This window comes from Opisthorchis viverrini (assembly GCF_000715545.1).
Source record: "Opisthorchis viverrini unplaced genomic scaffold opera_v5_20, whole genome shotgun sequence".
Taxonomy (NCBI): Eukaryota; Metazoa; Platyhelminthes; class Trematoda; order Opisthorchiida; family Opisthorchiidae; genus Opisthorchis; species Opisthorchis viverrini.
The window spans coordinates 2,331,899-2,358,790 of NW_008751676.1; the positions used below are offsets into that span (position 1 = coordinate 2,331,899).

At 41.7% G+C, this 26,892-nt stretch overlaps 1 protein-coding gene across 1 annotated transcript; it reads left to right on the top strand.

Moving 5' to 3' along the window:
- Window positions 1–9: 9 nt before the first annotated feature.
- Window positions 10–26,892, top strand: T265_01840 (hypothetical protein; the record flags this gene model as incomplete). Its single annotated transcript, XM_009165950.1, has 10 exons — window positions 10–38; window positions 2,281–2,356; window positions 5,086–5,335; window positions 13,506–13,859; window positions 15,707–15,750; window positions 17,801–18,110; window positions 19,153–19,392; window positions 23,050–23,337; window positions 25,477–25,734; window positions 26,696–26,892. The coding sequence occupies 10 exons, from the start codon at window positions 10–12 to the stop codon at window positions 26,890–26,892; spliced, it is 2,046 nt and encodes a 681-aa protein (XP_009164214.1).

The following is a 26,892-nucleotide window of genomic DNA, read 5'->3' on the forward strand; positions in this document are numbered from 1 at the left end:
AAGTTAGGAATGAATGTAAGCACAAGCCTCGCCCTTAGGTTAGCCTCAGTGGGTCTCCTTTAGGAATGAAAGAAATAGCGTGGCGGAAGAGTAGATTCGGTTGCCTGAATTAAACCGACTTTTCAAACTACGAGAGTTGCAAACTGTATATCTAAACACGCGAGGAGAACGATGATTTGGTTCTCTGGTGTATGTCCACATTATCAGAACCAGTCGAGGGACATACTCACGGTTACTACTCTAAGTTTGTCTGTTAGATCACGACACCTGACATCAGGTTATCGAAAAATACGCGCGTTACGTACATTAGTGATGTTACCTAGAGGTTACATGGGTATGGGTATCCATACTTTACCGACTGGTGCAATTGGCCGATTACATCCAAATAAACAAACTTACCTAGACTTGATCATTTAACCCTGTCTGTTAAGAGATCTGGTTTAACACGAGTAAAAAACGGTGCTTTACCGTGGTCTTCCTAGATGAATTGGGAGTTCAACGAAGTTAGCAGATGTCATGGTGTAAAGATATACGCGGAAAAATTTTTGCAGCATCACTAAAGGTACACCACTTATGGTTTCATTTAGACTTAGTATTATTTTCATAGTTCACGCAGGATCAACATGTGCCGGCCGAATCAGATGATCGATTTTTCAGACCCATAGTCGTATCAGGATGCTGAAGTACATTTTTGTTCGTGGTGCGGGGAGATCTCACGTTTTCAGTGGTGACCTCTTCCTGCTGTTGAAATTAATCTGTGCTGTAAACCTCAGGTGAATTTTACGGCCTCGAAGTGCCTTTCGTTAGAGCCTCCCTTCAACACAAACTTAATTTGTAGCTAAGTTCTTATTGCAAGATATTAAGATATTCGGGTATTTCGGCTACTGGTGAGCAGTCAGACTATCCATCTAAATAACGATCGTTCTCATGGAGGATAATGTAATAAAGAGGACCAGCCACCCTCGTCCTTGTCGTCGCTAACATCATAATGATTTCGGCACCGCCAAACACGGATTGCTTAGAATAGAATGACACTGAGTTCCATGAGCGTGTATGCATATCAGCCGATTGGCTATTGATAGATATTGAAATGAGAAATCCACGAGGAAATGGAAACTCATGAAGGTGGACGCCACTGGTTACTTTTCACAGGAGAGATTTTTCCGCATAAAAAGTACGTAAACTTCACGAATGACGGGAAGAACTTACCTAAAATGTACCAACTACATTTGTCGGTTGGCTTGACTGGGATGAGCCCAACACCTGTGGGTCAGGAACTTACCGCGTAACTTACCGACGCCTCTTAATTTCGGGCTACAGTGAAAATAAGTTCCGTGACGCTTTTTGAATCAGGAAGAATTTCCAAGGTCAGTACATGGTTTGCGGAGAAGAGCAAATGCTGGGACCACGTTCCCATGTTCCCAGCCGCTAGTTCTCAACTTATCCAAGCAAACGATTGGTACAGATTTCTCTGATTGTTCGGATGAAACTTTGGAACAGTTCGAGATCGTAGCGCTCCCACGAAGCACTAGATTTTTGCGCAATTGATTACAGTATATTTTATTACCGGTACCTGGCTCCAGAAATCACTTGGAATATCGTTTTCCACTCAACGTGTTCCGAGTTGTGGTGCCCTTCTTGTGTGATGGTTTTTCCTAGTGACCTCTTCTGTTCGTTGGCATATGACTCCTATAACCACCAATGTACATTCACAACCTGCACCCGAAGGCCTCAGTGAGTGAGATCAGATCAAGTTAAAACAGAAGATTCGACTTCACATTCTTTCTTGGCCACAGCTTTGGGCCAGAAGGACATTTGTAAACCTTGATCTACTCCCTGCCAAATCCTGTTTGTTTTACACTTGCAAACAACCTTCTTCTAGTTCATACTGACGCTTGCATAGGGACTGTGAGAATTGTTTTGAAAACTTTTGAAGTGAGAATACTCTGAAAGAAATATAGACGAGTCCATAAGGATTAGAACCTACTACTTGATCTGAATGCAAAACACGAGTTTTCACCCAGAAAGGGTCTGATACTACAGTTCCCTCCCTGTGATCAGTAAACGTCACCCCATTCGATTACGCCTAGGTATATCACCCACCAATGCAACGGATTTGAACGCTGTTCAGTGTTTAGCTCGTCGTCCCATTCCACCCCGTCTGTCCACTTAGATACCACGGCGGAACCTATTTTATTACTAATAATTTTTATGTGACCCCTACCGAACTACGACATCCATTCCGTGGACCATTTGGGTATTTTGTTCGTCACCTAACAGAAAACAGCTTAGCACAAAGCAGCAACATTTGAAGATAGAAGCCGCACTTGTGGGCGGCTACGTCATTAGGACGCCAGTAAGTCAGGTTACTAGATCAACGCTGTCAGATGGCCATCCGTTAGTGTGTCACTTGATTTCTGGGCCTAATAGTCACCTAGTCCTCTGATGTGCGAACATCTTGCCTAAATCAAACTGTTACAGCACCCATATAAACGGACTTTTCCGGTTAGTTGCTACTACCCGGTATTTTTACAGACCGTTGCTGTTGGTTTAATCGTTGTCTGTCAGTGAGGCTAAACTCATTTTGCACTTTTCGCGACTGCTCTTGAATGGCCACGTCTCCCGTACCTTTTTCTCATTCCGCTTTACCCATCTGCCCCGCTTACCACGCTTCACTTGAGGAACGATTGCTTATCGTCACTGATCCACCCAATCAATACAATAATCCACCACATTCTATTATCATTTATATGGGAGCACGTATGTCTATGTCACTGATTCAGTAGGATACATAAACCTTCCAGGATCCCACATTTATATTCACCTAAACGTTGTTTATCCTACAGGAAACAACGGAAGACAAAGTCTATGCCTTCTAGGTAAGTCGTGTTCGGCTTTGTATTGATTGAAACTTTGATTTCTCACAAGCACAAACCTAGAGAAAATCAAGAAAGTACGGTGCACGGGTGGAAGCTGTGACGGCTGCATACCGCCCTGTAGATTACAGATGATTTGAACGCTAAATTACCGGAGTATTCTTCCACATTCAACACACAGATCGCAATACCAGGGTCCAGAGTAGGTATAGTTTCCTAGACTTCAGGATCTTCATGGTTTGTGTACGGAGACATTAACTGAAGGGTTGTGCGATTTGTCCCCCATTCGATGCTCTGTTCTAAATGAATTCTTACCACTATTCTTTCCGGAATTCTTTGTGTGGCCCTTCTAAGGATTTCAAGGATTCTTTTTAACCGTTATTCTACCGATTGGAAAGTATCAGAGTTTGTTAGAATGGGAACACGATGGTCATATTCAAGAATGTCTTTCGAAATCACGTGGTTCCCTAAAGTTCAAGAAGTCTCACTGGGGGTGTCCTTTCGAAGTACATTTTAGCTGTCAGCCAGATTGCTGAATTTTCCCGCTTACGATAACCTGCATGCAGAGAAATTAAGCCAGGGACGACGACAGACTGGTAATTTAACGTTAAGTGAGGATAGATTCGTCAGAATAGGGAACCTAATTGTGGGCAGGTACCTGTACTCACATCATTCTCGTCCACTCAATTCTTATTATCCTGGGGTAGAAATGTGATAAAACGATATAAAAAAGGCCTGCTGATCCCGATTTTCGCTTTCGTGAATAATCCTCCCTTGTACACTTCTTTCGCCACTCTGTGTTTAGATTTCCAGACTTCTGACATGTAAGACAAGCGTGTTAGCATTACTTAATACTGCGTGGTACACGAAGCCTAAATAACTCTTCTGAAGAGATAGACGTGTTTGCACTTTGTGCGACAAAAATCGTTCATCGGATGCCTTAAGTGAGGTGGTGAACTCTAAGCCCTCATTAGCGTGGACCCACGCTCATTTATTTAAAGGACACTAATGTGTAAAAACGACAAAATATAAGTTGAAACGGTCAGAATACGAGCCCGCCACAACTACCTTATGCAAGTAGAGCTTGAACATTCAGGTGGACTTTGGATAATGACCCGTAGCACGAACTACACTGACTTCGTCCTGCCAAGGCCTCCAGCAAAGCACACAAAGAGTCACATGTATATATATATATATATATATATATCTGGAGGGCAAATGGCACATATGGTCACTAGACATTGCCTCAATGCAGTCCCAACATCAAGGATATGACTAGTAAGTGGCTACATCTAAAAATGTACTTCCCATGAACCACATTAATAGATCTTGTTAACTTAGTTTGAAAGTTGCTTCAGTTTTTCCTCAGAGTGGCTCGCTAACCAAAGGAACTGGAATAGATAAAGCAAACTGATAGTCATATGGGGGAGACGTGTCTGAAAATGTGAACGGTTTGAGGTCGGCTTTTTAAAGAGACCCTGACAATGTCCTCATTGATGATGTCCGTAAAGGTGAAGTAAACAGTTGCTAAGATCGTCGACGATGTCGGCGCCAATAAATAATCCCTTCCTCAAAACGTCGCAACTTGGCTTTTTGGCTAAATCCGGCGAAAAAACTGAGTGATTAAGATGTCTTTTTACTTTATGATTGCTAAATAAAGTAGCTGTGTTCTGTATTTGGATTTTTGCTATCTCAAGATGTAAAACCATTCTACGGAGACATCCGGTTTTCCCATGTAACCTGCACACATATAAAACTAAGAAGGCAAAAAGCAACGGTTTTTTCATTATCTGTGGGCAGCTCTTGAGTGTCAAGTTGGTTTTTTGAACGATGACTGGCTGCATAATCCTGTTTTGGACACAGACGATTGGCCTCCCTCTACAGGTCAATTATAAGTTGGAACCATAGATGATCTGAAGTGTCCGAGATTCACAGGGCCAATAATTTCCAATAATGACACCGCACTAGTCCCCATGTTTTTTGGCCTGAATTTAATTCACCCACCGGCCTAAATCCAGGATCATTACTGATAAATCTATTCGCTCTCAAGGGAACACATATTCGTTTTTCAGTTGCGTCCTATTTCCCACAGACCAGCCTAATTTGCTGACCATTAGTTTCATAGTCTCACTCAAGTGCTCTAATACACTCTCGTTACATCTGATCAACAGAAACACAACAAGCGTCAACTATTTTTCCCCGGGTCAAGAATGAAGCTGGAACTACCAATCAGTTCATCTACGTCTCAGCACCGACTGGAACTGATGAATGTCGCATAGAAATTGAGCTTTATACCAAGGATAATCAGAAGGTTGAAGAGGTGCAAGCCGGTGTTTTTAAGTACATCCAGAATCGGAGAGATCTTGAATTGGCCTACCAACTCCGAGTGAAAGTTCTCCACAATTCGAAGACGCTGTTTCAGAGGTCAGTGACGTCGAAGCCACTCGGTATCCTTCCATGTAAGTTGATTTGGTTCCATATCTCCAAAACTTTTATTTCATCGCGGCATGATACAGAACGGTAGAAATATTCAAACTATTATAAATTGTTCCTGATGAACACGTGCTATCAAGATGAATATAATATATGCCACCTAGGTAGCACGTTCATAGATTCGTGCCGCTGATGGCATTTTGGAATTAGGATTTTTCAACAGGTGCATACCCTTGAAAAAAACTCCCTAGAATCATCAACGAGGGTTACATTAGAGGGGTACATTTTATTAGGAAAGCTTCTTATCTATTCAATGAAAGGGTTGAAGGCATCAACACAAGTTGGAAATAATGTGGTGTTTCAGTGTCGGAATTTTCAAAACAGTGGAAATCGCAAGAAATCAAGACCCAAGTAATATTATAACTGAAACGTATAACTTACTGAAGCCAGCGTGGATAACTTAATTCCTAGGGCTGTTACCTTCATTGCAATGGGCGTACATGCAATGTTCAGGTGAACTCTGGATTTATCCCGTCCTAACTTTTTGTAAATAAACCAATCTATTGGGTAGGCCCAACACCTTACTTGTAACGGTACTAGAAGCATTTCGGCAGCCCGCAGTTTTTCCTGGGACTCACAAAAAAGGTGCATTTTTCAAGTTTTCGTCAAGCTTGTGTTTCACTTGAAACCAAATTACACGAAATTTGACAGATACACTCATTTGCATACCTATTTGGTTTTCACAGAAGGCTTAACCGAATCCCAGCTAAATCCGTCGTTTATGATGTTCTTATTCAAGAACATTAATTTTTGGCCATTCTTGGATAACTGCAACATAAAAGTAATTCATTGAACGTGAGTTCACCGGAGCCATACCACGTAGACAGCTTTTAAACTGATCACTGTCAAAATGAACATGATACTGAATAATCTTGGATGTGACCTGAAGCTTAGGGCACCTAGAACAGTTAGCAGTTGCTCTTGTGAATGTTTCGTTGCCGCATCGCATCGAACACTTAGTTCAATAAAAAATTACGCACATAAAGTTAGATAAATAAATTTTTCGATTTTTGTTTTTCGTGGACATTCTATGGAACTTAAAGCCAGCAGCGTTCAGGAACACCGAAACTCACGGTTGCTCGTCAAACAAGCGGCCCGGATGAGTATTGGTCTGTGTTTATGGTAACTTTGGTCAAAACAAGCTTTAAAATCTAGTGCACCGCCCGGTCGAGGGTTGATATCTTCAATTCATTAGAAGATTCAAAAGGTCATGTGGAAATGAACGTCTAATAAGTGACCTCCCCCAAAGAACATATGTTCAGAATGGACATGTTTATTATTTTCTCGTATCGGCAATCAGGAGTGCATGAGGATAAATGGTTATTCAATCATTGAAAACATTTAGAACAACAAATTTAAACGGACTTGTTAGTACCTTGTTACAATGGTCGCAAAAATACTAGTATTCTGCATAGGTCGTCATCACAATCAACTGCGCAGTCGTCCGCCTGTTGAACACAACTTTTCGACTCTTCCACCATTTATCACCAAGTTTTTGTGACAATTATCCGGTTCACTTTCACTTCACATGTTGAAGTTCGCACAAGCCGCTTTGATTTGTACACATACTCCCAGTTCTCAAGCAACAAACCGGTTTTTCATTTCAGTAGCTCGTCGAAAATCTGTAATTTAGAGCGGTTGCAGCAGGACCTTTGATTTTTGTAGTGGCAGTCAAACACCACCACAGCTTTTTTCACTTAATCGGCGATAACTGTAGAGGTACATCTGTATTTTCATACTACCAATTAATCGAACCGGTTGACTCACTTTTACTCTTCAGCAGTATCAGCTCTGTTCTGTGTGGCCCATGTTGGTGGCGTAAAGATAAACAGAAGAATAGAGGTATACAGGCTAAAGTAATCGTTACATCACTATCCTGAAGATGAGGTCGTCAGCTAGTTTGTCGGTTTCTTCGATATGTTTCCGGTTTACACTCGGTCGTTCGGACATGTTTGCTGCAGCAAGTGACTTCACCTCGGCTAATCTGATGAAATGCGGTTTTGTGTTAGGTTGGGTGGTATTCGAGAAAAAGAACTCCCAATTTTCAAACTAAACCCGATCGTCGGACAGGTCATTTCACGGAAAATCCTGGCTTAGCTCACCCGTGTAAACTCGACTAACTTCAGTCCTCACTGTTGCACAGAGTAAAAGACAATCAGAAGACTACAAGGTCAGTAAGATTGCATTTGTGATGGGGTGATTGTACTCAGTTGTAAGGAAAAAAGTTGGTGTTACTTCACTATTGCTTTCGAGGAAAGCTGAAAATGCCCAAATTTACAAAGCAACTAACCGGTTTCTTTCTTGAAAGTGTTTGGAATTTCCCCGTAACAGTTTCCCGTAACTATAATAAAAAATCCGTGAGTCTTTGTCAAAGAGGATTGGTTTATTGCACCTGCGAACTCAGTTGTATGGTCAACCCGCTCATCACTCAGTTCAGATGATTTGAAAATTCATCGAAACTAGCGTTGTTTCATTCATACAATAGGCTTACTTCAGTGTGAGAGGACGAAAAACGGGATCGATTTATCGAATCGACGGACGATCGGGTGTATGATTCAGTCCCCACCCTTATTCACCATGTAGTCTTTAGAAACACAGATCAAGCGAGACTATTAACCATTTGTATCCGGCATTCTATGCTACACTTTACGCTACGTGTTACACAGTCTAATTGCACCCATATTTCATGGATGTAGGTAGGCAGAAGCTACAGTTTAAAGCCATTCCGTAGTGGTAAAAGTGCATCAGGAACAGCATAGGGGGAGTCGAGTGCACCTGTCACATAGATAAGTGTAGATAACACTTTCCAGATTATGGTTTTGAAGGAAGCAGCTTCAAGACCAGCGTTTGCAACCTGGTTTTGCAAATATGGAACAAAGAAGACTGCCAAAGTCCATAAACTCATACATTTCTGATGAAAAAAGGACCATGGAGAGTTTATTTATACACTTCCCCAACCTTCAGTCAGAGGGTGTTGTGGATGAAAAGCATCAACCGTAATTGGCTGGCTGAGTTGTTAGCTCACTAATCTTTACGCACGAAGAATATATAATACATGAGGCTTTTAACGTACACCGCCAATTCGCTGAATAGAAAGTGTTCGGAGGAACTTATGTAAAAATGTTCATAACGGAGAAATTTTCTGTCTGAGAAATGCGTTGAAAAAATTCGGCTACCGGTGAGCTTTGATCGCGCTGTTTTTCTAAATTACATCCACATTTAAACTGTTTCTTAATTTCATTTCAGCTACTATCCCTTCGCGACCAGACTTGATGTTCTGCAGACAATGTAGGTCCATGTTCCTCAATAAATTAATCATGTTCCGAATATTGGATCGTTTCAACATTCAATCGTTCGCCAGGCTTAGACCTGGAAATCATTAAATCCTTAAAAATTGTCGTTTTTTAAACATTCACGTCCAAATTTCACTAATTAACTCAGAACAGTCTTGCTTATTTGTAGAGAATAAATCACCTAGCTCACTTTCATCTGATGGCATAACCCTAAGTTTTAGGAAATCAACGTGACAAAACAAGTTCTGTTCTATTTTTTAAAACGTCTTAGCATAAGCGCGCAGGTTATTGCTACAACAGATAGACAGACAGACAGATGGATGGATGCATGGATGGATGGATGGATGGATGGATAGATGGATGGATGGATGGATGGATGGATGGATGGATGGATGGATGGATGGATGGATGGATGGATGGATGGATGGATGGATGGATGGATGGATGGATGGATGGATGGATGGATGGATGGATGGATGGATGGATGGATGGATGGATGGATGGATGGATGGATGGATGGATGGATGGATGGATGGATGGATGGATGGATGGATGGATGGATGGATGGATGGATGGATGGATGGATGGATGGATGGATGGATGGATGGATGGATGGATGGATGGATGGATGGATGGATGGATGGATGGATGGATGGATGGATGGATGGATGGATGGATGGATGGATGGATGGATGGATGGATGGATGGATGGATGGATGGATGGATGGATGGATGGATGGATGGATGGATGGATGGATGGATGGATGGATGGATGGATGGATGGATGGATGGATGGATGGATGGATGGATGGATGGATGGATGGATGGATGGATGGATGGATGGATGGATGGATGGATGGATGGATGGATGGATGGATGGATGGATGGATGGATGGATGGATGGATGGATGGATGGATGGATGGATGGATGGATGGATGGATGGATGGATGGATGGATGGATGGATGGATGGATGGATGGATGGATGGATGGATGGATGGATGGATGGATGGATGGATGGATGGATGGATGGATGGATGGATGGATGGATGGATGGATGGATGGATGGATGGATGGATGGATGGATGGATGGATGGATGGATGGATGGATGGATGGATGGATGGATGGATGGATGGATGGATGGATGGATGGATGGATGGATGGATGGATGGATGGATGGATGGATGGATGGATGGATGGATGGATGGATGGATGGATGGATGGATGGATGGATGGATGGATGGATGGATGGATGGATGGATGGATGGATGGATGGATGGATGGATGGATGGATGGATGGATGGATGGATGGATGGATGGATGGATGGATGGATGGATGGATGGATGGATGGATGGATGGATGGATGGATGGATGGATGGATGGATGGATGTTTACTTTACCGCGGCTATGCACCGCTGATACGGAACCTTTATTTGGCTTGGTAAAAATATGATCAAAAAGCCTGTAGTCACGTGCAAAACATAATGCACTGCATAGACCTTTGCAATTAGTGACAGGACACTGCAATTTTTTCTTGCCTTACATTGGGTAGAGCTTTAAAATAGAACCTAATATCCCAAGAAACACACTTGTTAGTCCATCCACAGGGCTTTTTGGAGGTATGATACAACCTGTTCTACATTTTGGATGGAGAATATTGCTACCATTGGTTCTTCGTTATTATGAGACTGTTGATTGCCTGTTGGTCAGCGATGAAGATTTGGTTAAGTGGACAGCCACTCTGATAACCTACCAGTATGCCAGACTGCCAGTAAGCGAATAGCCTATCTCGTTGGCGCAGTGGAATCATCGAAGTAAAATGCCTAAAGAATTGCGGTGTGGAGTTTAGGGTTGCTCTCTGTATTATATTCTAACAAAGCGAATCTTTGTCAGCTGTCACAGTAACCTTGGGTGATGGACGTGTGGATGTTTCACACTTAGTGTTTCTTGAATTCAAGGGTGTGTTGGATTTTCTTAACCAGTCGGACCTTATGAACAGGAGTCTTTTGAATGTCTTGCTTCAGGTGTCTGTGCGGCTGTGACAAGTTCTTTGTATCCGTAGACTGGTTGTGTCAAAATAGTTCAAAGGAATCTTCCTAAAATTTTTTCTGCAGTAGGCGGTACCTTGCTTTGCAGCCGCAAACTGTGAATTAGTGCTGTAGGACACAGAATTTGAGCATGTCATTTTAAAGTGACGGGGAGACCGCATGTTGTTAAATTGATTCGAACATCTTACAAGTAACCGTATCTCTGATGATAGTGCACCAATATGAAATCCTTACGCGAACCCCAAAGTTTGAAATCACATGTAGTATTTTTTGCCACTCGTGAATTCTCAAACTATATGTCCAGACCACAACACGGACTGTGTTGTTTCGCTGTGTTAAAGAGGTCTTGAGAATTAAGGCCTGAATAATCTGGAATAAATGACTCGCAGTGGCGTGATCAGGAAACGAGTACAATACAGTACGAATACGAATACGAGTACGAATACAGCAGGTACTTTGGTTTTAGAGTGCAATAAGAAGCACAAACCACGGTAACTCGGTCACGTAATGTGCCAACAGACTCACTGTCCTATCCACCCATACCAGTTAATTCCAAAGTCAAATTCGTAATGGCGTTAATCAAACGTTTATCATTTACATTCTGTCAATTTGGTTCGCTTCCCGTAATACTCTCCGCGAGAGACCGGACACAGCCTATATGGCGCACTCCCCGATTACCACAAAATATCTCTGTCAATGCAGGTAGTAATTCGAGTGCTCTCACGCGCGCCCGCCTTTCATTCTATGCCTATCTGCGTGTCCATCTGCTGTGACATCCACGGTCGTATCCATTAGTTATTTACACTTTGGCCGTGTTATATTACGTTTTTAGTAAAAGCTTGCCTATCGGTCGTAATTCTATACACCAGTTCGTTGTGTTGCTTTCCACCCAACATAGTCAGACAACATAGAAGCTCACTAGCGGTTACAAATAGTTTACAGAACAGCTTTCTTGCTGGTAGACGTGCAGTGATTTTGGAATTCTAACTGCCGATTCAGGAACGGCGGAACTACACGGTACTACTCGGTTAATATTCCAATCCTTTTCCCCAATAATCTATGAAGGATTCATTCTCTGATATATCGATGGGTACGGCCCGCCTCGTGATTCCGACCACTTTCTGCTGCATACATGATCCAACTAGGGTCTCAACCAAATGTGATTGATTCAGGGGTATTTATTGCTTACCAGTCTGTAGGTATGGCCAAGGTGGACTGAAACATTGGAAACCGGCCAGGTGACTGATCGCGATGACTACGCCCATTAAATGTCCTCGTTTGTATACACAATTGCAGGCCTGTTTCCCGCACGGCAGCCAGCAGATGAGTCCGATGCTTCCATCAGCAGCTTAGGGCAGCGCTCCACGCGTGCAGCAACCTCCGTGAGTAGAGATACCGCCTCCAAGTCACTGTAAAAGCTTAGCAAAATAAAGTCCTTTGCATACCAATTTGGTTTTGACAGAAGACTCACCTGGAACGCAGCTGAATCTCTCGTTTTTTTATGATGTTTTCTAAGCAACTAAGTGTAATGCACCAGGCTGCCTCAAGTTTCGGTTGGTACGATATTAAGGATTTTGCGATATATGTATAGATGTAATACACTACTCACGAGGTTGCTGAAAACCATTTGAAAACCCACGACCGATTTTGCCCTCGTTGAGTTCCATCGGGTGGGCGCGCTCCCCAGATGTGAACTCTCTAAGTCCTCGATGACTTCGGGAGTAGTGTATTAAATCTATACTGTAAAAGCTTGTTTTACTATCGTGTTCTAATATCCTGTCATGGAGTTGACCCATGAATGTTTTTTCCACATGCCGGGTGGGCTAGAAGTTCTTCGGCCGATCAGTGATTTTGAGCTAGCAACTAAGTTAGTGCCTGGTGTGTACATATGGAAACTGGGAAACATGGGAAACCCTTGTATGTACCCCTCAAAAGTCTCCCCCAAGTTCCTACGTATTTTTAAAACGAATGGCTTCAAACAGCTCTCCAGACTCCATACGTGAAACTATAACGCATCAGTAAACGCTTTAAAATGGCGTTCATAAACGGAAAAACGGTCAGGAAAATGTCGTCCAATCCAAGCATTTCCAGATTTATTAAAAATATGGTGCCTACGGTTCACAACCCCATCAGTTAACTTCTCCACATCCACCAAGCTCGTTGGCTCCTAAGTCTTACAACACTATAGTGAACCGACGTGGCCACGAAATCCGACATCGTATAAGATTTTCTGTGGTGTTATTTAGTGCATACCCAGCGCTTGTTGGCGTACGAGATAAAATCGCTTTGAAGGCCATTGTCGTGGTTGACATCGGTGTAAAAGAAATGTTCCGGATGAATCACTATGTAACCAGAGAGTTCATTAACCGGTGTTCTTACACAGGAAATGGTTCTTGAAGATCCCGTGCGACTGTGGGACAAAACTCACCATGACTTTTATGTTTTAGATGTTGTGTTGTATTTTGGTCTACAATGTGGGTACCCCAAATGCATTCAAAACGCTTTACTCCTGGCTCGATAACTTCGTTATTCACATACTTCCTTATTATAGGGTTCTGAGAATGTTTCCTCTGTTGGTATCGGAAATAAGTACGGTCTGCCTAGTTGGAATACCGAAATGAAGGTTAAATAAGTCTGAGCGGTAATTTTGAAAATGACGGTGGTGGTTTTGCCTTTGGCGTATAAAATGCCATTATGCTTTACTGCCCTTCTTTGGGTACATGAGATAGCATTATTTGGTAGTAAAAAATAGACTGGTGAGTGACGCCAGCCTGTTACAACTTGTTCATCAAAGTCTATACATCTAATAATCGCAACTGGGAAATCTCTTTTCATTGCCTTCCAGTGAAGGAATTTGTCGCCAACATTGAGGCAACGGTGAAAATTGTGGAAGGAAATCCGGCTGTTCAAGTTCATTTCTTCAATACGGCACCAACCATTTCAGAAAGCTACTGTTCTATGGCGTTCCATGTAACTCAGTCTCTGGGCGGCTCTTCAGTACAAAAGTCAACAAATCGTCCGTGGGTGCAGTTCGACGACTTAGCACCAGCTTCTGTGTATACATATAACATTGTGGCTGTAGTAATGTACGATACGGTTCATATTTATGAAAGAATTTTGCCAGCAATGGAAGCACGAACACCAGAAAGTAAGGACTGATTGATACTTTCTACTCGAACACTCAAATAAGTTAATCCCGTAAGCCGTGCAGAGCATTTTTACTTATCGGCAGACTATCCAAATAAATATGGTATTCCTTTCTGTTCAGATCAATACGATTTTATCAAAATAGGTTTAGAAAGCATGATGCTTGTGTGCTTGATTAGACATACAGCCTGTGTTTACAGATACTAATAATGGCTTGCTGTGATGCCATGAGACTGGATACCAACGAAATGTATTCGGCCAGACTCTTGGATAAATCGAAATGTGCCCCATAACACATGGTAGCATGTCGCTTTGAATTGACCGCCCTCCTGATTGTCCCCCATTCGTATCATTACGGAGTGTTTCATAGTCAGATTCTCTTCCAATGTCGAAGCGCTGAAATCTCGAAAACTTAGACAAGATAAACTACAGTCGATATGATAAATTCCATAGAAAGAAGAAAGGAAAACCATCAATTCGGATGAATGGTTAATAGCCTTTTCCACATTAACTCATCACTGGCAGCTGCCGGATCATATATCAAGTGAATTGCCTTCACCAATAAAACATTTTTCGAGGTGCATTGAAACGAAGAGCTGAGAACTGCTACGATGCACCCGAACGACTACCATAAGTACCGTCCTCTCGTAAAGGTGCTTCACGGCATTCGGTCTACTTATGACAAAAACGTAAAAATCGAATTAACAGTTGTTTTTTTAGTTATTTTTCCGCTATCCAAAACCGAATAGTCAAATACCAGAGGTACTTCGAGATAAATTCTTCCTGGCCGAAACCGAAACGCGGCAAAACAGCTCCAGGTGTAGATTTGTTGTTCCGTGACGTTTCAAAGTTAAGTTAAGTTAAGTTCTTGTTCTCATTTGTTTTGATATGTCTGTACAATCCTAAATTCAGTCAGCCGTCTGCAAATGTTCTTTACCAGCACCAACGAAAGGGGTTGTTGTGGTGTTCGGAAAAGTCAGCAATCATGAAATCACAGAAGTAGCCACGTTAGGAACCTCCAACCATCTGTGTCTAGCAGATAAGGTGAGATTTTTTGGCGGATATATTGAATGAATCATCCGCCTGGCGGCAGGCGAAGAAAGATTTAAAATAACATTAGATATACGCTTAATATAGGGTCCAGGACACCAGTAGCAATTAGTAATTGAAGGGCTTGCTTCCTTCCAGAGGCGTCTTATCCAGAAATGAAACCCTCCTAAACATAAAAAGGATTTACCAAACCTTCAAACAACTGATGTCTGCGGAAGGCAAATTGCTTGACCCATTTCCGGTAACTTTCAATCATAAGAACCACTCATGCATTCATTGCGTCGAGTTGCCTGAACCAGCAATGACCAAACACCGGTAGTTTGAATACGTTTCTTGAATGCTGATCTGTTCTTCAAGCTGAATGCCCAGCCTGGATCCGGGCTTCCAGCTGCTCCAAAAGGTCCGTATTCATACCAGCCTTCTTGTTTTGTAATAGTTCGGGACCTAACTTTTCATTTCACTGGAATGCTCCGTTATTGTAGGAATCCAAGTCTTACTGTTCTTCAGCAGTCATCCATGTTCGCTGGCTGCTCTTCACTACTTCATAATATGGCCATCAGACTGCCGTTATATCTGGCTACTTTCCAGGTCTGCGGTCGATCTAATAGTGGTCGATAGGTCATGCTACATGGAAGAACGGACCTTAGCGGGCACTTACAGTAGAACCGGAGCTGTTGTCTTAAGAAAGCTTGTCGATAGACAAGGTCTGCAGGCAATTAACTGTTTGGCACATATCGCCTGAATTGTTGGCAGTATCAAACCATTTGCAGCTCAGTTGTTTATCTCCAAATGATCAAGTTTCTCTTGATTTATCCGTCGAGTTCGGCGAACATTCGTCTGAAGTGAGAGACGGGAAGATGTAAAGCGCTCCTGATCATTTGGTGCATCGTTTGTTCTTCCATTCAAACCTTGTGAGTCTGAGGTCCCAGTCACGTGACTTGTCTAAACATTGGTAGATGTATACAGAATGAGGCGAAAACTATTGCCCCAAACAACGTCAGGTTTAGAAACTCATTGAAGTTAGCAAAAAGCATATGCCAAACACAGAAGTTCTCTCATGGAGAAATGAAGGTTGCACCAGAATGTTCCGATAGTACGAGAATTGATTGATGGTGCTCTTTTCAAGTACATTACAAACAATTTGTGGAATGGCTTACCGCACTTGACAGGACTCGTGTGCTTGCCAGTTCGGACTACTGTTCTTCACTGACAGCTTTGGATGGATTAAATTTCCACAGCTGCCCCTATTATGAACTATTATAATATTATCCTGGTAAATTTCGGACGATATATTCATATCTACTGAGATCAGGCAAGCTCCTCAAAGAGAATCGTTCTCCGGTAGCATTGCATCTTGCCGTGCTGTAGTTGATTCACTACCTGTACCAATGTACCTGTCATCACGGTTCCCACAACAACCAACCACACAGGATCTGCTTACTGGCTGGTTCATTGTGAATTCTTGTAAAGTCTTCAACTTGATGCCTATTTAGCGTCCGGTCAGCCGGTCTTCCCATCGCGTCACAAGGGGTAGGTCATAGCAGACTTGGAAAATAAAAGCGCAATTCTTGAGCCAACTGCATAATTGCCCCAACTAATGCTTACTGAGTGGTTGATCGGTCCAGCTTTTCCAGTAGCCAACGAAAATCAACTAATTAAAGGAACGATGCCGTTCTTACCCGAATAGAGACCACGGCAGGTTGCTTATCAGAATGAACGTCAGTTAACAAGCAGTGAGAATAACTAATGAGCACGTCTCCAACTGCTGCCTGTTCACCGTGTTTTTAACTAAGGCTAGGTCCTGCAGCACCTGTTTGGCGACACATCAAATATGCCGCACCTACTGATATGTTCGATCATCACTGAACTAAAAGATAGCGTTTATTACTGTTTTATTCTGAAGACAAATGTCTTGGGTGAATTGGGCAAACTCAACACATTACTAATATAGAACTTCCAAAAGGTTGACCAACTTTTTACCGTAGCATTTCCTCTGTAAGCCTACGCCCGGTGGAAGGTGGCTCCAAGGGAATTCAGCTAATTTGCCCACCAATTTTTCCGGGATGCAGATTTGTTACCATGCTACTAAAAGGACACCAAAAAGGTCAGTACTCCACATCATGGTATGTTCTACTGTTTCTGTCCCGTGATTGGTGGCATAGCTAGGCAAAGTGACAGTTTATTGTTAAGGCCATAAAGCGCTTAAAATATGCATTTGGAGCAAGGTACAGACTATGAAGATAGACAATCAACTCCTACATCAGGGAATGCCGTCTCAGTAGCCCTAATCTTGAAGACCTCTGGGTGGTGTTCACAATAGTGGGTTTCAATTTTGGAAGCATGATACAAATTGTAAACAACTTGATAAAGATAACTAGATAGCCAGAAGAGTTAAAAAGCTTGTTCCACATAAAAGAATTCTAAGCCTTTGTTTCTTTGCTTGAAACGTTAGTAAGCGGAAAACCACATTTCATCCTGAGGTCGTAGACTTACCTCTAAGTTTAAACGGAGTTTCCACTGATGCGCATCAAATCGCAGTTTGTTAAATTCGTTTGTTATTTGTCATTCTGTACTTATCTTGTGTTTACGAGTTGTGAGTTGGAAACTAAACTCCGGTGATTAGTTCCCAGGTTCCACATGTTAACCCGCTGGCGCGCACGGCGGCCTAGTCTGACAGCTAGTTAACAATAAATGGTGAGTTCCAAGAAGAATGAAATAATTGTGCAGTACTTTTCGCATTTTAACGTCAATACATCTAATTATCAAGAGAGAGTATCCATCTCGTTTGGGCCGCGTTAGAAATGGACTTAACTGGGATTGTGGTCAATCGGTTCACTCCCTTCCTTGACTTTTCTTCAGCCTCAAAGATGATTATACCGGAATCCATGCAAGGCTTTGTGTAATAAAAGTCGTTTGACACCCGAAAGCTTTTTGGTTTTAGTTGGTGAACGCTTCCAGTTGGAAAGTGCACAAGTGGAGAATCACAATTTGGAGCTTAGATGGACAGGCACAACTGCTTGGAACAAGGTGAAAGTTTTGCTGGTCAATGGGGGACGCACAGCAAAACACGAATTTCTCGGCAATTCAGGCAGGATTGATGGGCTTCAGTCCTGCTCATCCTACGAGCTGCTATTTGAGTTGTACGCGGGTACCATCCTACTTGCCATCTCTGACAATTACATCTTATACACGGAATATCCAGGTTAGTGAAGAGTATTCCAGATGCACACAGGTCTTGGAAATAGAGAAACAGGTTTCTTATTTGCAGAAGTTATTCGGTTCTCAGTGCACGCTATCCATAATTGTGATGACATTAAGTACTGATTTCATGCATCACATGTAAAACGTCGAGTATGCATGGCCACAAGATGGATGCCTTCGACATATTCCTCAATTTCGCCTCTCACTTCACCTTTGGTTTGTTAGTGTTTGTGGGTTTGCTTGTTAGTGTTTGTTAGTGTTTGGGTACATCGAATCTCGATTTAATATTGTACATTTATGATTCACATTTCTAACACCCCTCCTGCCAAATTCCGCCATTTCTTGTATTCCTACAACATTTTAGCATAATAATACGCATAAAGAGACCTTTCACTTCAGTGACGCAGATGGATTTAGGGTCAACAACACTGCACACAACTTTGAGTTTTGCTCCCTAGCGGAAGAAATCGTCAAAAGTGTAGCACAATCCGCAGTGTTGGTTGCTCTTCGTATATGTCTGGGCTGTTGCAACAACCGGAGTGTGAATTTTATCGCCTTCGATGGAACCACTTCAATTATTTTCATTTGTGCGTCAACTATGTGCACATTCACCTAGATTAGGCCACTGGACACATTGCTGTGCGATTACTCGAACGAGACCATTTGTGCGGTCGTTCGGACTATTAAGACAGAGTTTACTCAGTACTGGTAATCAGCGCAAACTTCGTTCCAACACTCATTTCGGGCAATGAAAAGTAACATTCTACCTGACTGTTACTTTCTGGTGGGACAACACACGTAAGGAACCTTGTTTTAGGGGACCCTACTTATAGTTAATCACACCTTTTCTCGGAAGAGGCCAGTTTGTAGGAAAGACTCTTGGCAAGCGGTACTTTCAGTGTTCTGTTCAGGAGGGATGAGTTTGTTTCTTGAAGTATTTTGTGTCAAGTTGGACTCCAGAGCAACAGGTAGTTGTCGAGGACTCGTTATTACAACACAGCTTTAATTGATCGAAGAGGGAACAAACTTTTTCTCCGTTTTAGATCTTTCTAGTGTCGAAAACCTACAGGTCACGACAGATGAACTCGGTCAACGTGTATCTTGGAACCAGAAGACACATGAACAGTGTCAACTCGAATACGAAATATCGCGTTTATCTGACGAACCCGATGTGAAAACGAAGACGGTGCTTGTCAAAACAACCACACACACTTTTACAGATCTGGTTCCTGGAGTACTTTATTCTTATAAAGTGCGCCTGATGGCTAACCAGGTACCTGTCAGTGAATACTGTGAGACGGTGGTGGCAAAGCCAGTTGAATGTAAGTAAATTTTGTTTATGTATGTACGTATATGCACAAGATTACTGGTGACACATACATACATGGGGGTAGGAAGAAGCTAACCTTCCTGGAGGAATGGGCTTCATTAGTTGATTGTAATCAACCATCAGCGTTGTTGCATTTTGTCAGTCCTGAAATATAACAATGCTTTCGATTCTGGGGTATTTTTTGGGGGATGCACAGAGCTTGTGTGACTTTGTGTTAGATAAGTGATGATGACATACAAGCAAACAAATCTGAGAGAACAATTGTCCTGATGAAAAGTATAAACCAGGCTCGGAATCTTCCAAATACATAAAATAAATAATAGTTTTACTGCATGTTTGATTCACGAAATTTGTTCTCCCTGAAACAAAAAATCAGAAAACTATTCGTTATTCGAATGATTTAAAGTCTACTTATTGCGCAACAACGAGGTAAAAAAGCAATCTTGTGAGGACTGTTGGATCAGGTCGTATGAGTCAAAACGGTACTTTGGACAGCTAGTTTAAGCAGATGGATGGAAGGGTTGAAATAGATGTTACATTAAATTTACCCTTTGCTCATTTCTGGAACAAAGTTTAATGAAATGAATGCCTTAGTGATGAAAACAAACCCACCGTTTCCCGAGAATTTTTGCGCAAGGCGAAACCTGTCGCCTTTGGAACAACGGAGTGAGTACGGTTTGTTTCTTGATTATTGCCATTCATAAGAAATGTCCAATGGGGCTTATTGCCTCTTGAGAAAAGTCATCATTTCTGGGTAGCAAACTTGCGATCGATTAACTTATGTGGCAAAGCCAGTGCAACAGTTTCATTATTATAAAATCTCAAAGGAAACCCGTGACATGTTACGCCAGTGCATTAGCATCTGTAACACCCGGATACATTGAGTCAGAGTGGTTTCCCTGACTATCTTGGGTTGTGGCCTCTCGTTCACTTACTAGATTTATCTTTTAAACTGATGAGGACAGCCAATAACACGAAGAAAACCGCTCCACTTCTTCTGTACGGCACACTGGAAGAAACTTCTTTCTTATCGCCAATAGGCTTTTCAATATTCTCCACTGGTTCGTCTCGATGTCCAAATCAAACTATTGATTCTAGACCCTTAGCAAACATGCATTGTAACGCTTCTAAATTCAGATCAACTTTGCCTATATACATTGCTTTATGCTCAAAAGCAGGCGCATGAAGATAACTGACTCTCCCTTCCTTTTCTGTTCCATTCAAAAGCTGTCTGTCCATCTCGTGAGTAATAAAAATTTTAACCTTAAATTATATAAAATTATGAAATACATGGTTTTAGGTGGTTTGGGGATGCGTCAACACTCTGATCACAAACTCAGCTGATCCATCAAGATATCATACTATTTCATGTACCAAAAGCTTTAACACTTTCAAAAGAAAGCTTTCCTGATATAATATATAGTTAGCAGAAGTTATGCGATTTCGCACCATCAAAACATACCACAGAAGGTAAAAGTCGTCTGATGAGACTTCACCAACAGGAAGAACGTTACTTCATCCTTGATCGCCCAATAATTCCTCCGGGCAAGGGCTTCTCCTCACAAAACACTTTGCTGACACACGGGTCACTTGGCTTAGAACAACAACACCAAACAAAACTAGGATGAAAAAGCCATTTCTCGTGATGCAAACGTGCTGCTGAATGACGGACAATATCAAAGATCATTTTTACGAAATTCGATTACTTCAAGGCTTCCTTACAATCGGCCACCTGATTGGTGAAATCTGGGTTACAGTTAAGCGTCGTTGGTGGTCATCCAATCCGCTAAGATCGCATGGCTGATGACAGTAACGTAGAGACGGTAAGCCATCCCAATCGTAGCACCCATCGCCAATGTCACCGTCATTACTATCGTTGTTACCATAATGATCAACATCAACGTTATCGTCACGATTGCCATCATCATCTGCCGCAAAGGTAATAGATTCAAATAAACTTCGCTAAAAGTAAATAGTTGAGCAAATTATGTGGAAAGAAAGACTTGAAAATGATCTGTCGTGAGCAGTTGCTCCGCGTTTCGGTGCAAAAAACCCTGAAGAAAGATGAAATCTGAAGTTTTTTGAGGATTTCTTTGTTATTCTCAGATTGACACATTTCAGAAATCTCGGGTCATGAGGTTCTTTGGTCACAACAAAACTGAGTCCTGAAAATCTTGGCCACTAAACATTTATGCCGCGGTTTTTAAATCAAGTTCTCCAATAAAATGAATGAATAGGACATCTAAACTAAACCAGTAGTAATTAGCTGGTAATAACTAACAGTCCACGAAGTTGCTATTCGATAAAATAAGCTAATACCTTTGAGAGAAGGCCTCGAAATAATATTCAACTACAAGTAGGTGATGTAACTGCTAGTGTTGCAGTGAATTCCAGATGTGAGCTCGATGTCCTTAAATTAACGCTTTCAAATTGTTACAAAATCCTTTCTAATCTCTTGTCCTGAAAATTTTGTGAGAATATAGAACAAAAAGGCCTAGGCTAGAGAAAGCAGTCATTTGAAAAGTTGCATTTTTGTATAGCTGTAGTGCATGAACCTGCTGGGTGTGGTTGTCTGCATCCGTCCACTAGAAAACTTGAGAACGGAAGGGACGTCTTTAACAGTAGATTTACTGTGCGAAATTCACATGTTATCTTTGGACGAACTATCGCAAGAGACAGAAAGTATCATTCAGTGCATGTGGGTGAGCCAAAGGGAAGCTAGGAAAGTTATACATAAAACGTATTTAAAAAGAAGGAAACTTGTGTATTTCCACGATATCTGATTGTGAATGTAGTGGACAGACGTTCACACTTAGCTCGGTGGGAAAACTAAATCCCCTATTTGCCACGGTCATTCTTGACATTCAGACCATTAACATCATCTTCCCGATTGCTGCTACATGATTACGCCATATTTAACAAGATAAATTTTCTTTTCAAATTGTATGTGTTGCGATGAAACAGATAATTTATGGTTTGACGCACCTGTGACTAAGACAGGAAAAATTTACATTTGCATGTGAAGAAAATCTAATTTCGACACATGCATACCAGTTTGCATACCAGTTTGGTTTTGACGGGAGACTTATCTGGAATCGAGTCGAATCTCTCGCTTATGACGTTCTCAAAACATTGAAACTGAGATTGAAATAATTGTTTACGAGTTTTTTCCGGCGGTCTCTTGTTAGCCTCCGCAGCAAGGGTACTGCATTTAGTCCTTACTAAGTAACTGCTGAAATTAGGACAATCATGCACACACAACGGTTAGCCTAGTGAACAGAGATTTTTATTACCTCGTTGTAACATTACACAAAACTAACTTGAGAATGGAAGTGCATAGGTGGACATTCCATTTTTCGGGCAACGTACCAGCACATCCTACTAACAAATCCTTCCCAAACACAAAGTGTGAACTTCGCTTCCTGACGTTCACGATCTTGCAAGCAAAAGAAGATCCAGATTTATGAAACACACTTTTTTCCACTTTTACTGTTTATCTCACATTAAAAATGTACTTGTGTAAGTTAGGTAAAATTTAGTGATGCAGATATTCCGATAGGTAATTTCAAATGTATAAAATAGCTTGTTCTTTGGATCGTTCTACCTTTAGAAAAAGTCCCCTTCCCGTCGATTGTAATTGAAGTGGCAAACAACCTCAAATCTACTTCACAATCTGTAATATTCACACCTCCGAGCGGTCTGGAAACATGCCAAATAATCTACACCATTATCCGAAAAGGTTCAGATGGTACAAAAAGAATGAGTTTACCACAAACAGAACAGGAGAATCTGCGAGCAGCTAGCGAGTACACGTACCAAATCGAGGCTACCAAAACATATTCTGGAGGGAAATCATTCCGTGCTCTATCGAACCTCCTGAGGTTGCGCACAAATCCCGGTGAGTATCTCAGTTATATTGGTTGCAAAACTTTCACCGCAGGATCGCTCATGGTGCTCGCTGTTTCGGGATTATAGTGTCACAAAGCATGATTTTGTGTTCTACCAACAATTTGGCCACTCATCTTTTCTTTACTTTGCTGGATGACGTCAACTGACCATGGAGTGGCGTAATTCCAGTTTACAAACAAATGTCTAAACTGTGCGTTAGTTTTTAATTTCTCTACTTAGTCAGTAAATGTGCTCAGTCTGGCCTTAACCATGAGTGGGTATATTTGAAGATGGAGCAGAACAATTCTATACTGGACGTGCAATAGAACACTAGTATGCAGTTTGTCATTCTTTATATCAGTTTCCTTAAACTCCATACGATTCTTGTTGAATTGCTTTTCAGATTTCAACTGGAGCTGAGATAAATCAAGTCTGTCAGAGGGAACAAATCCAAATGGATAATTCCAGGAGTCGTTCCGAGTGTAGCCTAGTCCACAAATATAATGTGCAATCCCTAGTGAAAGAATGCGTAGTGAACTCTAAGATTTGGTCCCTTCAACTAAGTGACTCTGACTTGCGTGTTTCGCATAAAAGCGGTCTTCCCTGCAATGCGCATGACAGACAAACATTGTGTCTGTATTTTCCATCTTATCATGCAATCACAAAAAGACAAGCAGCAATTCAGTTCAAAACTGTTTCTATAGTCTCAGAGTGGCCGTCTACTCGTTAAAATGTTTCAGTAGCATCTACGTAATGAGTTAGACACCGATCACTTGGCAAACTTCCCAGATTGAATTCGTTCTGTAAGACATTTGAGTGTATCATTTCGAGATGCAGCATAGGGTTTGATTTTGTGTAGCGCAAGTTCCCCTACAGACCCGTTAGGGATAGAAATCTCCCTAGCAGCATCTTAACTAAGGAGTTCGGTGATCAGTTCAATTGTGAACCACTACGCAAAAACGCTGATGAAATTGTCTGTTAGTGTTCCATTAAATATGGTTTCTCATACAGCAATGGACGATCTAAAAGCTGTGCAGTGATAAGATTACATGTTGTTATCAACAATATACCATTAGTGGATACCGACACCTAATCGCTACGATCGATATTGACACGCCGTGTTATTCTCTCTGCAGGTGAATTTCTCCGAATGTATATCATAATTACCTGGTTTATACTACCCCATCCCGGGATGTGCAAATTACCATCCTGTCCCAATTTGTTCCATCAAAATTGCACGTAATCCATAAAGGGGCAATTTCTGTTCAGTCTGGTTTCGATTCATTAGTTCCAACTGCTTTCAGCGCTGGTGTCTGAAACTGTACCATACATCCCATCATCATCATACATTGTATGACGAAAAAATAAATGTAATTCGCAAAGGTTTGCGAAGTTATCAGGTCATCACATCGCCGTTTTATGTCAGATGTAAAGAACACTCTAGTCCAGCCAAATCCCGCCAGCCACCAATGAGTATTTGGACTACTGGATGAGAATTTTACGGTTTCAACCCTCAGTTAATTTTTACACTGCTCTCACCACATGATACACCATAATGTGTATTGAATGCTGTACTATTTCATGAGAAGTGTCACTTTCCCGTGAAGTCACCCATTAATCGCGGAAGAGTTTTAGTGGTGCTAGATCTGATTTGCAATTGTTCCCATTCATTTTGATTGTTCTGTACAATGCCTAACCAACTGTCCATTTTGCTTCTCGACTAAGTGGGACTTCATTGGTCAACACATTTTGATTCTGTGTATTTCCTACCTCAGATATACTTGACGGGATGAATTATAGAACAGCTTCTGACCCGATTTAAAATACAAGTTTAATCAAAATTGTGTTTCGTACCGCACCAATCCAACTAAACACAGTTCGATCTCATTTGCGGGAAACAGTGACGAGCTTCGTTAGCAACGGTCCGGTGTACTGCGGCTGTACACTGCACCCACAGATATTCCCAAAATGACTTTCCCAGATAGCTACTTTATAGACAAATCTAATGAAAGGCAAACATGTGTTCGTCGCCCACGTAGCAATGTGTTCTCATGTAATCCATTCACCGCAACTCCCCACCTGGAATGAAATTAATCCCCAGATTATGCCAACATACTTTCTAATTGGAATTTTTTTATCTCAAATTCAGTCATGGAAACTATCACGTATTCGGTTCGGAGACTCACTGATACTTCCGCCGTTATCAGCTGGAATCCGCTGCCAGCTGGAAATCAAGTGGAATTGGCCATTTTCCAGGATGATGCCACACAAGTGCACTTACTCAACGAACCTTATTTCACAGTCACGGGATTGAAAATGTGCGACTTGCTGGTGGTCAAACTAAGTCTTCTTAACGGAAATGAAATCACGTATGTCGCTCCGATGAAGAAGTATATCCACATACCAGGTAAACGGTTATCGGGCATTTAATTTCGTACAACCAGCGCGGATGCATGTTCTGATTTTAAACACAAATAATTATTCTTGTTTAACGTGGCAGCTGTGCAAGAAACCGGTGAAGGTAGGCTTGTTAGATACGCGTCAAAACCGCTCGTAAACATAGTGTTTACATGCTGCTTCTGGATCCCGAAAAACGTCGATGATAGCCGAATATGTAGTTTCTGTTTGTCGCATTCAAACCACATTTAATTAACATCTGCTCACAACTACCACTCAGTTTTCACACCCAAAAGCCAGTCATATTTAATGAGTCATAAGTAAGCTGAAAACTATCGCGCGTATTTTACGGAATTTGCCCGTTGCTGGTAAACCACTGGTGAATTCATCTAGAACTCAAGTCAGATTCACCGTTCGGTCCATTAAGGGTTCTCAGAACAGACTAGAATTCCTCCCCAGATGACCTATAGATGCGATCTACAGAAGCCGTTTAAATTGTGGTTAAAAAAGTTTGGTTATTTTTTACTTTCCAAAAAAATGAAGTTTTGATGACATGGACAATGTTGGTCAACACCAAGCTGGGTGACTTATCGCCACGAGACTGAACATTGGTAACAGTGATGCGCGCCTCCACAAATTGGTTCCGGGTTGGAAGCAACTATCACCGCAGGGTCAGCTTGACTTCAGTCGTATTGGTATCATTTGTCTTTCGACACATTAAGGTGGCGCGTGGAGAAATGACGTGAAAGCAGTAAGCGGGATTTTGCCGCGATAGACGGTGCATTGATCAAAGTTTCACACTTGTTCAGGTGTTAGAATAATGTCACATATATGAGCGACCCACAGCTTTGGTATTCCTGGATTTCCCGGGCGAATTAGATTCTGTTAACCATTCTATTCCTTTTACCACGCTTACTCACCAAGGAGCGCTTCAGATGTTTGTCACTATAGTATGTTCTTGGTACACTAAGACTTCCGAGCGTGTGGGACTATACGGATAACTCTCCAAAAATTTTCCTGCATAAATTGGTGTCCGTCAGGTCTTCCCACTCTGCTCATTCCTATTCACATTTGTGATCGACCAGAAAATGGGGTAATAGATAAAATATCTTCAAATGTCTTCAAATATCTGCTGACAAAACCTCCTGGATCTGGAATGTGCAGATGA